Genomic DNA, 12,082 nt, shown 5'->3' with positions numbered 1-12,082 from the left:
GATGTCCGTCAGCTAGTACAGCTGTGCAGTGGAGTACTACTCAGGAAGAAAGAAGGAACAAGCTGAGTCTCGGCAACATTATGCTGAGGGAAAGAAGACAGTACTGTATATTATATTGTTTCACTTTATGAATGCCCAGAAAACGCAGATCGGTAGTAACAGCAGATTTGTGGCTATGGCTGAGGTAGGGAGCAAAGGGGAATGGAGACTGATCACAGGCAAGCTAAAGGGGAATTCTTAGGATGGTGGCAAGTTCCAAGACTGGACTGTGGTGCTGGTCACACAACTCTGAATGTGCTAAAAGAAATCACTGACTTATATGCTTAAAATCTTATTCTGTATATCATCTATCTTGTAGGAAGCAATATCTTCCCTTAGAGTAAAAATTGAATTCTTAAACTCGTTCAGGGGTTGTTTTTAAAAGAGAATACTAATACTAGAATACTTGGTAATCTCCAAAGTCCATGGTGGGGTGGGGGGGCATTGGGCTTAAAGACAAGCCACGTTGAACAACATGTTGGGATGTCATTCTTCATCCCCACGGTGACTCTTGCGTGCCATTTGAACCACTATGAGAGGGGACTCCAGCGAGTTTCCCAGATCTGGTTTTAAACCCATCGAGTTAGACCAATAGATTAATGTAGGATTTCTAAATCTAGGTGGCTGGTGAAGTGTAACCTACTTAACACCTCAGTAGGAAGAGTGTCCATATCCCCTCCCTAACATAGCCCCCTTCCCACCAGCCAGCATAGTGTGCACAGAGAGCAAGGGGTTCCTTCTGAAGCACGTCTCTTCTCCTCTGTTACAGACAGGAAGCTGCCCCTTGGGAGACTATCCAAGTCAAGCTGTCACAAATAATAATATGCTTGCATTGGGGGTTGGTAGACGGTTTGCTTACTTTTCTCTGTGCTTTCTTATCTAATAGGCTCTGGATTACTGCCACAGCAAGGGAATCATGCACAGGGATGTGAAACCTCACAATGTCATGATAGATCACCAACAGAAAAAGGTACCATTGCAGCCAGGCAGCAACAAGGCTTTCTGTGGAAGGCCTAGGGCAGACCACAGCGCTGGCCAGTACCTAGGTGGTACTGCAGACCCGTACTACTTTCTTTGGCAGACTTGTGTTAATGTTACCTCTTCAGTCTCCGGTGTTGCTTTCTTCTTTGCAGAAGCATGGTACACAAGGAAAGTAGACAGCCGAGCCTCACTGTAGTCCCTTGTTTATTCTGGTCGTGGTTTTCCAGAGGGCCTCACAAAGAAACTCTAGCTGATGGTTTCTGCTTCTTCTAATGGCCCTCAGACAATCAATCTGCCTGGCCTTAAAAGTACACTTGGGTCCCTCGTATTTTTGCTATCCAGTCCTGGTTGTCCTGGTTGGTGAGTAAACGCATCAGCTACTAGGAGGTGAATGAAAAGCTGGAGCAGTGCTTCAGTCCTGGACTGGGGCCTGCATGCCCAACCCCCTCAGTGTGGCTAGAGCTTGTAATGGAAGCTGTTAATGATGGGGGAGTGTGTTCCACATGCCAGGGGTACGGACGCAGAGTAAAAAGCTTAAGCTTGATTGATCTGAAGAGAATGATAAGCCAGGATCATTTAAATTTTAAAAAAGAAAACGCAAATAAGATTCTGAGGGCTCTGCTCTAGAAGTGACCTCCTCCACAGTTGCTGAAAGAGTAGTTTTTGCCAGTGCACTTGCTAACATTTTTTGTGGCCCATGTAATTGTTAGCTAATGTGATGTGGCCTTGTTCTAAGGCACGGGCGTCTAGAAACACTCCTTTACGTGTTCGATTTCTGTCATGTTTGTAGCTGCGACTGATAGACTGGGGTCTGGCAGAGTTCTACCATCCTGCTCAGGAGTACAATGTCCGTGTAGCCTCAAGGTACTTCAAGGGCCCGGAGCTCCTCGTGGACTATCAGGTAAAACTCTTAGCCAAGCACCTCCGCCTTCTTTGTATGTTTCCTTAGGGCTTCTCCTCATTTGCTGTTTAGTCAGTCAATTTGGATACATTCAAAACCCCAGCTCAGAGCGATAATTTCAGATTTTTCTCAGTGACTTTTTTTTTCCTTTGAATTCTAAAATATGTGCAAAGGTCAACTGAAGACTAGAAATCCAGATCACAGAAACGCATTTGTAACACCCTTCACTGACAGGCTGACCTTATTTCCCCAGATGTATGATTACAGCTTGGACATGTGGAGTTTGGGCTGTATGTTAGCAAGCATGATCTTTCGAAAGGAGCCCTTCTTTCACGGACAGGACAACTATGACCAGGTGAGCAAACACTGACTGGCTCTTCCCCGTGTGGGGACATAGGGCAAGGAAGTGGAGTCCCATGACAGGGATGCTATCCTCGAGCCACTAAATATCACTCGATGACTGCACAGAAGTTTTTCTTCAGGGTAAAGACTTTCATGACATTTTGTCTATGGTTACCAGGTCCCCAAACGTAGAGACAGATAAAGCTTTCTTATGCCCAACTTCCAGAGTGAGTCTGTGAAGAAGTCAGGCAGTCCTTGTCTAACAGAACCAGACTGCAGGCATTAGATTGCGATGCCCCCGTAATTGTCAGCTTCTGGAAGATTATTGTCGTAAGTTGTTACCGTTTTAAAGGCAGATTGGAAATTTGTTTTGTGCGAACATCGTGTCCTGGGGTCTGCTGCCTGTCGGCCCCAGGCTCTAGCCTGCATCTGGTCCCTGGGGACGCAGTAATGTGGAAGGGTGCACAGTCTTGCAGTGAGCTCTGTGCTCAGTGATTTGGTCAGTTTGTTTTGTGTTTCAGCTTGTTCGCATTGCCAAGGTTCTGGGTACAGATGAGCTGTATGGGTATCTGAAGAAGTATCACATAGACCTAGATCCGCACTTCAACGATATCCTGGGACAGTAAGTAAGAGAGAGGGAGAGAGAACGAGGGTTTTAACTTACGCCATTTCAGAAGTGGGAATGTTCACCAAGATCACTTGCTAATCATAGCAAAATTGAAACCTTTTTTTTTTCTCCGTATTTTTTTTTTAACTTGCTTTGAGGTATTTGGGCATTGTTTACATGTGTCTTCTGCTCATTGTACTTCTCTAAGAGGTAACCTGTCAGTCAGTAGAAAATGGAAGACAAAATCCTATTACAGAAAAAAGCTTTCTGGTACAGCATATGCTTCTTTTAATGGAAAATCTTAGAAAGCTGTGATTCTTCTTTGAGTAAGAGATTTATAGTTTTTTCTTGTTCTGTGTAATGGATTTTCTCCAGGGCAGCAAACTTTAAAGCATATTTGCAGGTACAGTGCAATAGTGTTGAAAAGAAAATGCATTGACAGTTTTCAAACAGTGTTTTATGGGGCCTCTGTGTTTCTGAGGCTAGCTCTAAATATTTCTGCTGAGTGACAAAAATAACTCCGTCACCTCTTTGCCTCACCAGAATGGACTAAAAGCCTGAGGCATAAGAAATGATCTAGGAAGGTGCCGCAAATTCTAAATCAGATATAGGAGTTTTAGCTCCTTTTACGTATCAGAGAGCACCGTTTTTGTTTCAGGATGCTGCGGGTGTCCCCGTGTGGGGTGGGGCAGATACCAGTGAGGAGGAGATTTAACGAGCTTGAAATCAGTGCCTTTTGTTGCCTTTAGCCCTAGTAACATCAGGATTCTTGTTGAATAGTATCTCAGTACTAACGCTTGCCTTTCCTTCTCAGACATTCACGGAAACGCTGGGAAAACTTTATCCATAGTGAGAACAGACACCTCGTCAGCCCCGAGGCCCTAGATCTTCTGGACAAACTTCTGCGATATGACCATCAACAGAGACTGACTGCCAAAGAGGCCATGGAGCACCCGTACTTCTGTGAGTCCCCAGGGGTGTAATTTATTAAAGAAAAAATTCTTCTGTTCTTTATCTTTGAGGCCAGTGAAGAGAATTCTAGGTATTTGGATTGAATCGTCCTTGGAATTTGGCCTCATTAGTTCTAGACTGTTGAGACGGCTTTGCAGTTCCGTGTCTGGACCTGCAGGGGTGTTTGCTTGTCCACTCCTGTAGCTCTCCCTGACTGTGGTCTGTGGACCATTTCCCTTAGTCCTGAGTTGATAGATCACAAGTACCTAAACATTGTTTTCAGATATCTACGTCTGTGTGGAAACCTAATCAAAGATATTTTGCCCTCGAAAAACAAGTAGTTAGTTAAAAGTAATAAGGTGACTGTAGTATATTTTTATTTTTATTTTTATTTTATTTTTTTTTTAAAGATTTTATTTATTTATTTATTTGACAGAGAGAGGGACAGCCAGCGAGAGAGGGAACACAAGCAGGGGGAGTGGGAGAGAGAAGCAGGCTCATAGCTGAGGAGCCTGATGTGGGGCTCGATCCCATAACGCCGGGATCACGCCCTGAGCCGAAGGCAAACGCCCAACCGCTGTGCCACCCAGGTGCCCCATGTAGTATATTTTTAAAGAAGGAAATGAGTTAAATAAATAAAAGGAATTTGAGGAAAGGAAAGCAGGTGTGGAAAGACCTCACTAAAATCCTACCTCAGTTGAAGAATGTTTAGGTCTCCCTTCAAAGTGTGTGTATATATTCGGTGCCTATGGTGGTTTATTGTCGGCATCTGTACAAACTCCGCCTCCCCCAATAAAGTGTGTCTCAGATAAACTTTCCCCTTAATTGCTGGCAACGTGAGATGATTTAGTCCAGGCACAGAGGAGACTGGGGATAAAGGTTATGGGACCCATCTCAGCTCATTCTCTGAATCAAGAAGAAAACCTTCAGCCTGTCTATTGGCTTGGCTAGTACACTATCTTCCTTTCTTTTCTTCTCCTCTGGAGAGTAAGCAAATCTTACTTGAATAATACAAATCTTGAACCTGCTGGCCCATAAGTATTAGTAGACAACAAATTGGAAAGGTTTTAACCTTTGTTCTTCTAAACCTCAGACAAGCGCAACTCAGGAGTCCTCTTTCCAATTTCTGGCACAGGAAGCTATTTTCACCCTTGAGTTAGATCCAATTAAGAATTCTGATGTTTGTAATATGTAATTCATGATCCGTCTACTTTTCTGAATACATATCTGCTGTAAAAAAAAAAATGTGTTTCAAATGACTGTTGCTTAAAATTGATAGGTCTTCTAATGGCTCTTTTCATTCCTTTGCTCCCAAGTGCTCATTACTGCACATGATTTGAAGAAATTGGGGGTTGGATCTGACATTAGTATTCAAGGAAAATAACACATAAGAAGATTAGTAGTGATTTTGAACAGTGGGAAGTCAGTGTTCATGGGCCTCTCTTTTCCAGGAGTCTCCGTAGTTGAACTTGCCCTCTGAGGGAAGTGAAAGAGTCGACTAGAAGAGCAAATTCCCCTGATTATTTTTCAGTGTCTGATTTTTCTCTAACCTTAGTTCTGTAATTTCTTTTGTCCTTCTGACCCTGGCTTTCCTGTCTGTCTGTCTCTCCCTACCCCACTGTGGAAGGGGGTTTGTCATGATGGTGTCTCCCACACATTCCAGCCCAGATTGGGCTGACTTCCATCCTGTTTTTTTGCAGACCCCGTAGTGAAGGAGCAGTCCCAGCCTTCTGCAGACAATGCTGTGCTTTCCAGTGGCCTCACGGCAGCCCGGTGAAGACTTGGAAGGCGACGGGTAATGCGGCATTGATGCTTGCCAATAAAACCAACCAACCAAACACAAATCTTGAAGGAAAACTACAATGTGATAAAAAGAAATTCTAGTCATTCCTTCTAAATGCAAAGAAGAGTAAAGACCTAACTGTCTGTCAAAAAGAAAGAAATCCCCCAGTACTAGTCTACAGGGAGCTGCCATTGTGGCAGCGTGACGATGCACATAGTTCAGGATCTGAGGGAACGCTCCCTTTGGAATGCATGGGAGAGGAGAGACTCTGAGTTGTTGTCCATTTACTTTTATTTAACAGGAGACCACTGTTGAATTAACCCGTTCAGTCAACAAGCTCTGAATATCTGACTTCCTATCTATTCCACTGTGGTCTGGGTTTCCTTTGGTGAGATTCAGGCTCAAGTTTTAGCAAAACGTCAGCAGTCTGTACTGACACACCAGCCTCATTTACGAAAAGGAGATATTAAAACAGTGACAGTATTTTTTTTTTTAAGCTCTTTTACAAAGTCATGTTTTATGTATTTTTTTATGACACGAGCTCTCTAGGAAATGTACCTCATCCTTGCAGTTTTCTTCTAAGTGTATTCATTTGGGAGCAAACTGCAGTCATTCACAAGAGGCCCCTTTGCCGTCAGCAGGCATCACTTGAGACCTTGTGATGCCGTGAACAGGTCCATCTGTCTCTTCAAAAGTTTGATGCGAAGTGCATAACTTGGAGCTCACTGTAACCTTTGTTGATTTGCCTAACCATAAAATCTTGTTGCTATTTTTTCCGTGTAGCCTTTTTTTTCCTTTTGCAGCCTTGTAAGGAAAACCTCACCATTTCCCAGCACATACATCCCAGTGTGTGTGCCTGTTTTCATGCACCTGTCTGAAACAGACACTTTTTGGTCACAACCATAACGGAAGCTGGAAAGTCGGTCTTCAGGCAGGTTGGGGAATGAGAGGAAGCATCCTATTAGAATGTATTTAGAAAAGACCTACTGGGTGAGAAAAATGTACTCCCCCCGCCACCAGCACCCTTTTTGCCTCTTTATCCCCACGAGAAGCAATTTCCCTCTGTAATCAGGGTAAGCTGCATCTTGAAGCTCCGAGAGGTCATATGTGAACATGATGGCAGGGCCGTCCTCCTCACGTGCAGGGACTGGGATGTTGTGTGCAGGGCCAGCCTGTTCCCCAACGACTGAGCAGAGCATCATACAAGGAGCCTGGGGGGTTAGTTGGAGCTCCTGGAGCCACTATTAAAGCTTGGGATCCATTGTGCCAGCCTTCATGTTAGCAAAGGAAGCTAGATTCTACTTTAAGAAGTAAACAGTCAAGCTGATTTCATTTTGGGGACTGGTTTGCAAGCAGTCCCCTCCCCCAGCTGCAGAGCCATGCCACAGCTGTGGGGACTTTACAACTAGGCTAGAGCTCAAGGCATCTACCCACATCAGACCTTAGGATTTCTTTATTAACTATTTAATAATGCCATACATTTTTATAAGGTTAGATTGTTTGTTTGAAAACATCTGTTTACATTCCATATTCCAATAAAATCATATTGGTATTGGTAGCAGGTCCTATCTCTAAATGTAGATTGTATTTTTGTCGTTTGGTCGGTGGGAATTTAAAATGCAAATAAAACTCTTACTAGAGTTGCGCTTACAGATTGAAAACTAAAAATAAGACCCCAAAGCCAGAAAATCCATTCAGTTAAGATTCTCATACCAATACTACCTGCCTATATTGCACATTCTGTATATTGATGTATACATTTGTTCTACCTGAAAATCAAAGCCAAGGCATGAGCTCTCAGCTGGTCCTGTATTGGTATGTCAGGCCGCAGGAGCCTTCTGATGTGCCCTTCTAGGCAACACTGTTGGTAATTATCAGGGAGATGTGCCACTGTGTGTCTTTTTTGCCCCCTACCTCTCCCTCTCATCGCCGCCTCTGTCACTCATTCTCTCCCCCCTCCCCCCCCCCTTTTTTTAAGTTGCCTGCCCGGACCAGGCAAAGGGAGCACACTGGAGGGTCTTGGTGAAGTAGTAACCCCAGTTCTTTCCCTTGGGTTCCCAGAGGCAGTGAAAGCATCTGCAGGAGGATAGTCAGCTGATGGATGGACTTCTGCCTCTCTCCGTTGATCATGATTTAGTTGGTGCAGACACAGCTGACCTGCCTATCCTGGGGCTCTGTGACTGCGGCTCTGACACAGGGATAATTCTTCTTTCTGTGCATGGTTTACTTTTCCACTGCCTGTACTTTCACTTCTCCTCCTACCTTAGACAGCATGACTGCGTTTAAAATGCCCGCCTCTTTCTGAGTCTGGTCTTAACACCTAGCTGGCTGGCTGCTGACTGTAGGTTGTTCTTTCCCAGACTGAAGTGAGTCCAGTCCATACCTTTTCTCTTACCCATCTCCAGAGCCATTTTGTGTCCAGATGTACCTAGCTCCCCTGAGATTTCAGAGTACTTAACCTGGGTTAGGAGATGGTCATGGAGAGTTCCAAAAGTGGAGGGGGGGCGGGGGCAGGGAAAGAAGATGAGAGAGAGAGAGAGAGTGTGTGTGTGTGTGTGTGAGTGTGAATGAGTGGGAGTCTGCTCTTAGACTCAGCTGTGGTGTATTTACCCACCCAATATACTTTTCGGCCAACAGATTATTTCTGAAGTTCATCTCAGTATTTTTGATTAGCCATTTTGTTTGCTTTGTTACCTTATAACCAGTCAAAAGTGCCTATGAAAGGGACTTAGTTATTTCCTAAAGAAAAGCAAAAAATGTGGGGAACAGGGTAGTGTTACATTATCATCTCAGGTCCTGCCTGTGTTCTATGACATAGGCCTGGTTATGGTGAGAACAAAAAGTTCCTATGCCAAATACCGATTGGTCTGTCAGGGCTGATGGGCCACGAGAGAGCGTAAGTGCACAGCTTGGCTTCAGCTGACAAGTCCCATGGTGAGAGCAGAACTGAGGAGATGCCAAGTGATCTTTCCATCTGCAGCTTGCTTGCAGTTCACTCTCCCCTGGATCGCATCAGCTGCCTGCTCCTGTCCCGTCCCTGAGGGAGGGGACCGGGTGGGAGAAGCCAAGTGGACAGTGCAGACCAAGCATTCCTGGGTCTTCCCACCAATGACAGCAGTGCCGATGGCAGCTCTCTGAGGCGCTTACACCCTGGCCGCCGCGCCAGGTCTAACAGACATTGTCTAGCACGTCGCTGCTCACCAGGCTCAAAGCTGCTGTGTTCCCTTGCAGAGAAGGGAGGGACTCAGACTGCTTGGCTGGGGAAGACAGAAAAGCTTGTAAGCCTTGGGGGCTCAGGCAGGAGGTGGTTCAAAGGAAGGGAACCGATAAGAAAAACAGTCAAAGCATAAATCTTAGGAGGGAGCATGACTTCTCGAGAGAGTTAGGGGGCACCACCTTCATGAGCTGGAATTGTGTCCTGAGATGGGCACGGCACCTGGAGTGGTTCCAGCGGGACTGGAGGGTGGTGCCTTTGAGGCAGGTGCTGAGTCCCAGAGAGAGCTGGCGGCCATGGGTCTTGGTCCACACCTACTCAGGGAAATGACTTAGGTTCTCCCAGGTGCTGTATTAAGGATGGAAGCAAAACGACTTGGGGAACACAAGCAGCAATTGGAAGAATTTTTATATATGCATTGAAATGGTTCTAAGAGAGCCCACTTAGCCGTTTCCCATAATGCCAGTTCAGACCACACAATTTGTTTAGAAACCTATGTTACTGCATGAGCACCCCCAGGAGAAAGCGAACTTCCCTCCTACAAATAAATAGGGGTAGATAATAACGGAGCAGAGTGAAGGTCATTGAAATCTAAGCCCTTCCAAAAGCAAAAGCAGGGTCCACAGGAGCACACGAGAAGCCAGTTTGTCAGCGAGCTTAATCAATCTAAGATGGCATAATGTCCTGCTTTTAAAAAACTAACCCCAGGGTGGGAGTGGGGGAGGGGAGGTGGCGGTGAAACATCTGGCCAAGAAAACCAGTAGTGACATATACTTTTGAGCTATATGGATGTGTTCATGGAAACGACTACAAGCAGGTGCCGTGGAGGCTGGGGAAAGCGATGTGATGGGTTATACAGCTGATGAGATGAGTACTTCTGTGTAGAGACTCAACAATGTGCTACAAATGTGATACTTAACCCTGAACTGCATGTATTGGGGATTGTTCAAAAAAAAAAACCTTTCATTGAATCAATAAATTAACAGTTTTGCACTTGCTGGCTTTTCTTGCTGTAAATGGTAACTAAGAGGTTGGGACAGAAATCTTGACACCCCATGGAAAGCTTGGATAAATCTTCAAGACCCGTGGAGCCAACTATTTCCTTCTGTTTGCAGAAAAACACCACTGCCTGGGTTGTGATCCTTTCCAAGTGACCACTTCCGACACACTTGGCCACTTCTTTGTATCACTGGATGACTGATGTATGACTGGTGCGCTGCTGCCCTTAGAGGAAAGACAAATGCCATGTTCAGTCCTGTTTTCCTAAATAAAAATGTTGATAACCACCAGCTTCCCAAGCGGGAGACCAGCTACTGCTATGGGGACCTTAAGCTTGTATTTCCTGTGTCTTGGGGGAGAGGCGGGGTACACCTTGAACTGTAAAGATGTGTGTAAGAGGGTTGCAGTGAATCCCCACCTTCGTGTGGGGTCAGAGTGGTGTCCCCGTGGGGCATGTGCAGTTCCTTGGTACCTGCTTCCCCCCTGGGCACCTGCTTCTGGGGTTGGCCCATTTCAGTGCCCACCTTTCACCTCTGTGCCAGCGCTCTCTGTGGTGATGAACACCTCTCCCTGCCCCCGTTCCTTGCATCACAAGCAGGCACGTGCTATTGTGTGTCCGCCTTTGGCAGATGGTGGTGTCTTTAATTAGTGTGCTTCTCACTGACGGATCCCTCTGTGGCGCTGGATGCTTGGAAATCAGTTGCTGAAGTGCTTAAAGGCAAATAGTCCTTTCTTTCTTAACCTTCACGCCATGTGGCCTTTGTTCAGGACCCTTCCTTGACCCAGGGAAAGTTTTCATGAAAGGATGTTTCTGTGACCGCCTCCCAGGGGCGTAGTCCCTTCTCTCCTTGCTATAGCGCTGATCTCTGAGACACTGCTTCTAGAATTCCACTGCTGGTGTCTCAGCGCCCACTTCACTGTGCTGGACATGGAAGGAGAAATGGGGTTTTCAGGCCATGCCACACTGCTGCTCCCAGGGGAGAGTTAAAAATATTTGAGCTCCCTTTTTGCTCTCTGTTTATTAGTGGACTCGGCGCTTTCCCGGCGTAAATACAGTCATCTGATTATTAGTCCCGAGATGTCCTCTTAGGTAAATTGGGTCAGGGCTGATGGGGATCTGGAGTTGGGCTGCTGAGCTTGTGGCTCAGCTGGCACAGAATGGTCAAGAGACTTCGGTGCTTCTAAATCCGTGTTCTGGACCCAAGAGGTGGGGAGGAGGCCTGGGGAACACACGCGATGTCCGGAGCTTTTCCCTTGCTCTCCCAGAAGGCCGCGCCTAAGACCACCTCTGTGAGTCGCGATTTCAAGAGGAAGGAAGAGGGTATTGCTTGAAACCTGAGACCATAAAGTTAGCTCTTACTAGGTTTTCCACAAAGTGGCATGGGAACGTCCAGCTTGCACACTTTTCCTAGCACTCTTCCAGAGAAGGAAGCCGCAGGCAAGTGAAGGCCTGTCCTCACTCTGGGTCAGATTGATTAATGCCGTCTTTCCCCTCCTCCCATCTCTTTCCCCAGGTCTGTTGCGGTTCCTCCCACTTTTCCATAAGCAGAACAAGAACCAAATCAAACGTCTTAACGTGTGTAGAGAGATCACGTTCCGTGAGCAGACACAAAATGGTGGCAGGTTTGGCCAGCACGAACCAGACCAACTGAAGGGCAGCCCACCACCGTATATCAAACCTCACTTCTGAATGTAAAAGGTTCACACGCCTTTGGCTTCCTGTTGACTTCCTCCTGACCCAGAAAGCATGGGAAATGTGAAGGGTATGCAAAATGGTTGTTGGGTACTGTTGCTCCCCTGCGCCCCCTTGACTCGGCCTGTGGCCACCTGTTTTTCCAGCAGACCACATTAACTAGACGACCACAGACTCCACAGTGGGGGCACGGGGGTAATCTATGGCATGATGGGCAGTTACATATTATAATTTTAAAAGTATATATTATTGAATAAAAGGTTTTAAAAGAAATGTATGGAGAGTTTTCAGTGTGGAAGGGGCCATTAACCGAGACCTGTGGCCACAGAGGACTGAGTGAAATAGAAGAGCATTCGTGCCAGGTTCTAGCCAGAGGAAAGCAGGGGGAGTCCCAGAGGTGAGGAGGGCCGGTTTGAAGGACGCTTTTGACCAGAGATGAGAAGTCGAACAGGTATCACGAACTACTGGGAATGGGGCAAACCGCAGGTGACTCCAGTAAACTGGGCAAGCCAGGAGAGCCATGTTTTGCCTTGACCCTTCTAACCCAGTAGACAAATGTCATCTCTAGTGAC

The 12,082-nt window shown here is 46.1% G+C and overlaps 1 protein-coding gene across 1 annotated transcript in view; it reads left to right on the top strand.

Annotated features, from left to right (window-relative positions):
- Window positions 1-9,811, top strand: part of CSNK2A2 (casein kinase 2 alpha 2) — a 37,176-nt gene extending 27,365 nt beyond the window's left edge. The window contains exons 7-12 of the mRNA XM_034639029.1: window positions 926-1,009; window positions 1,811-1,921; window positions 2,175-2,276; window positions 2,785-2,885; window positions 3,685-3,833; window positions 5,522-9,811. Coding sequence (XP_034494920.1) covers window positions 926-1,009; window positions 1,811-1,921; window positions 2,175-2,276; window positions 2,785-2,885; window positions 3,685-3,833; window positions 5,522-5,598 — 624 coding nt within the window. The 3' untranslated portion in view covers window positions 5,599-9,811. The remainder of the gene's footprint in view (window positions 1-925; window positions 1,010-1,810; window positions 1,922-2,174; window positions 2,277-2,784; window positions 2,886-3,684; window positions 3,834-5,521) is intronic.
- Window positions 9,812-12,082: the final 2,271 nt, after the last annotated feature.

The sequence above is a fragment of the Ailuropoda melanoleuca genome, chromosome 12 (genome assembly GCF_002007445.2).
Source record: "Ailuropoda melanoleuca isolate Jingjing chromosome 12, ASM200744v2, whole genome shotgun sequence".
In the NCBI taxonomy this organism is placed as follows: domain Eukaryota; kingdom Metazoa; phylum Chordata; class Mammalia; order Carnivora; family Ursidae; genus Ailuropoda; species Ailuropoda melanoleuca.
This window is presented reverse-complemented; position numbering and strand designations above follow the sequence as displayed.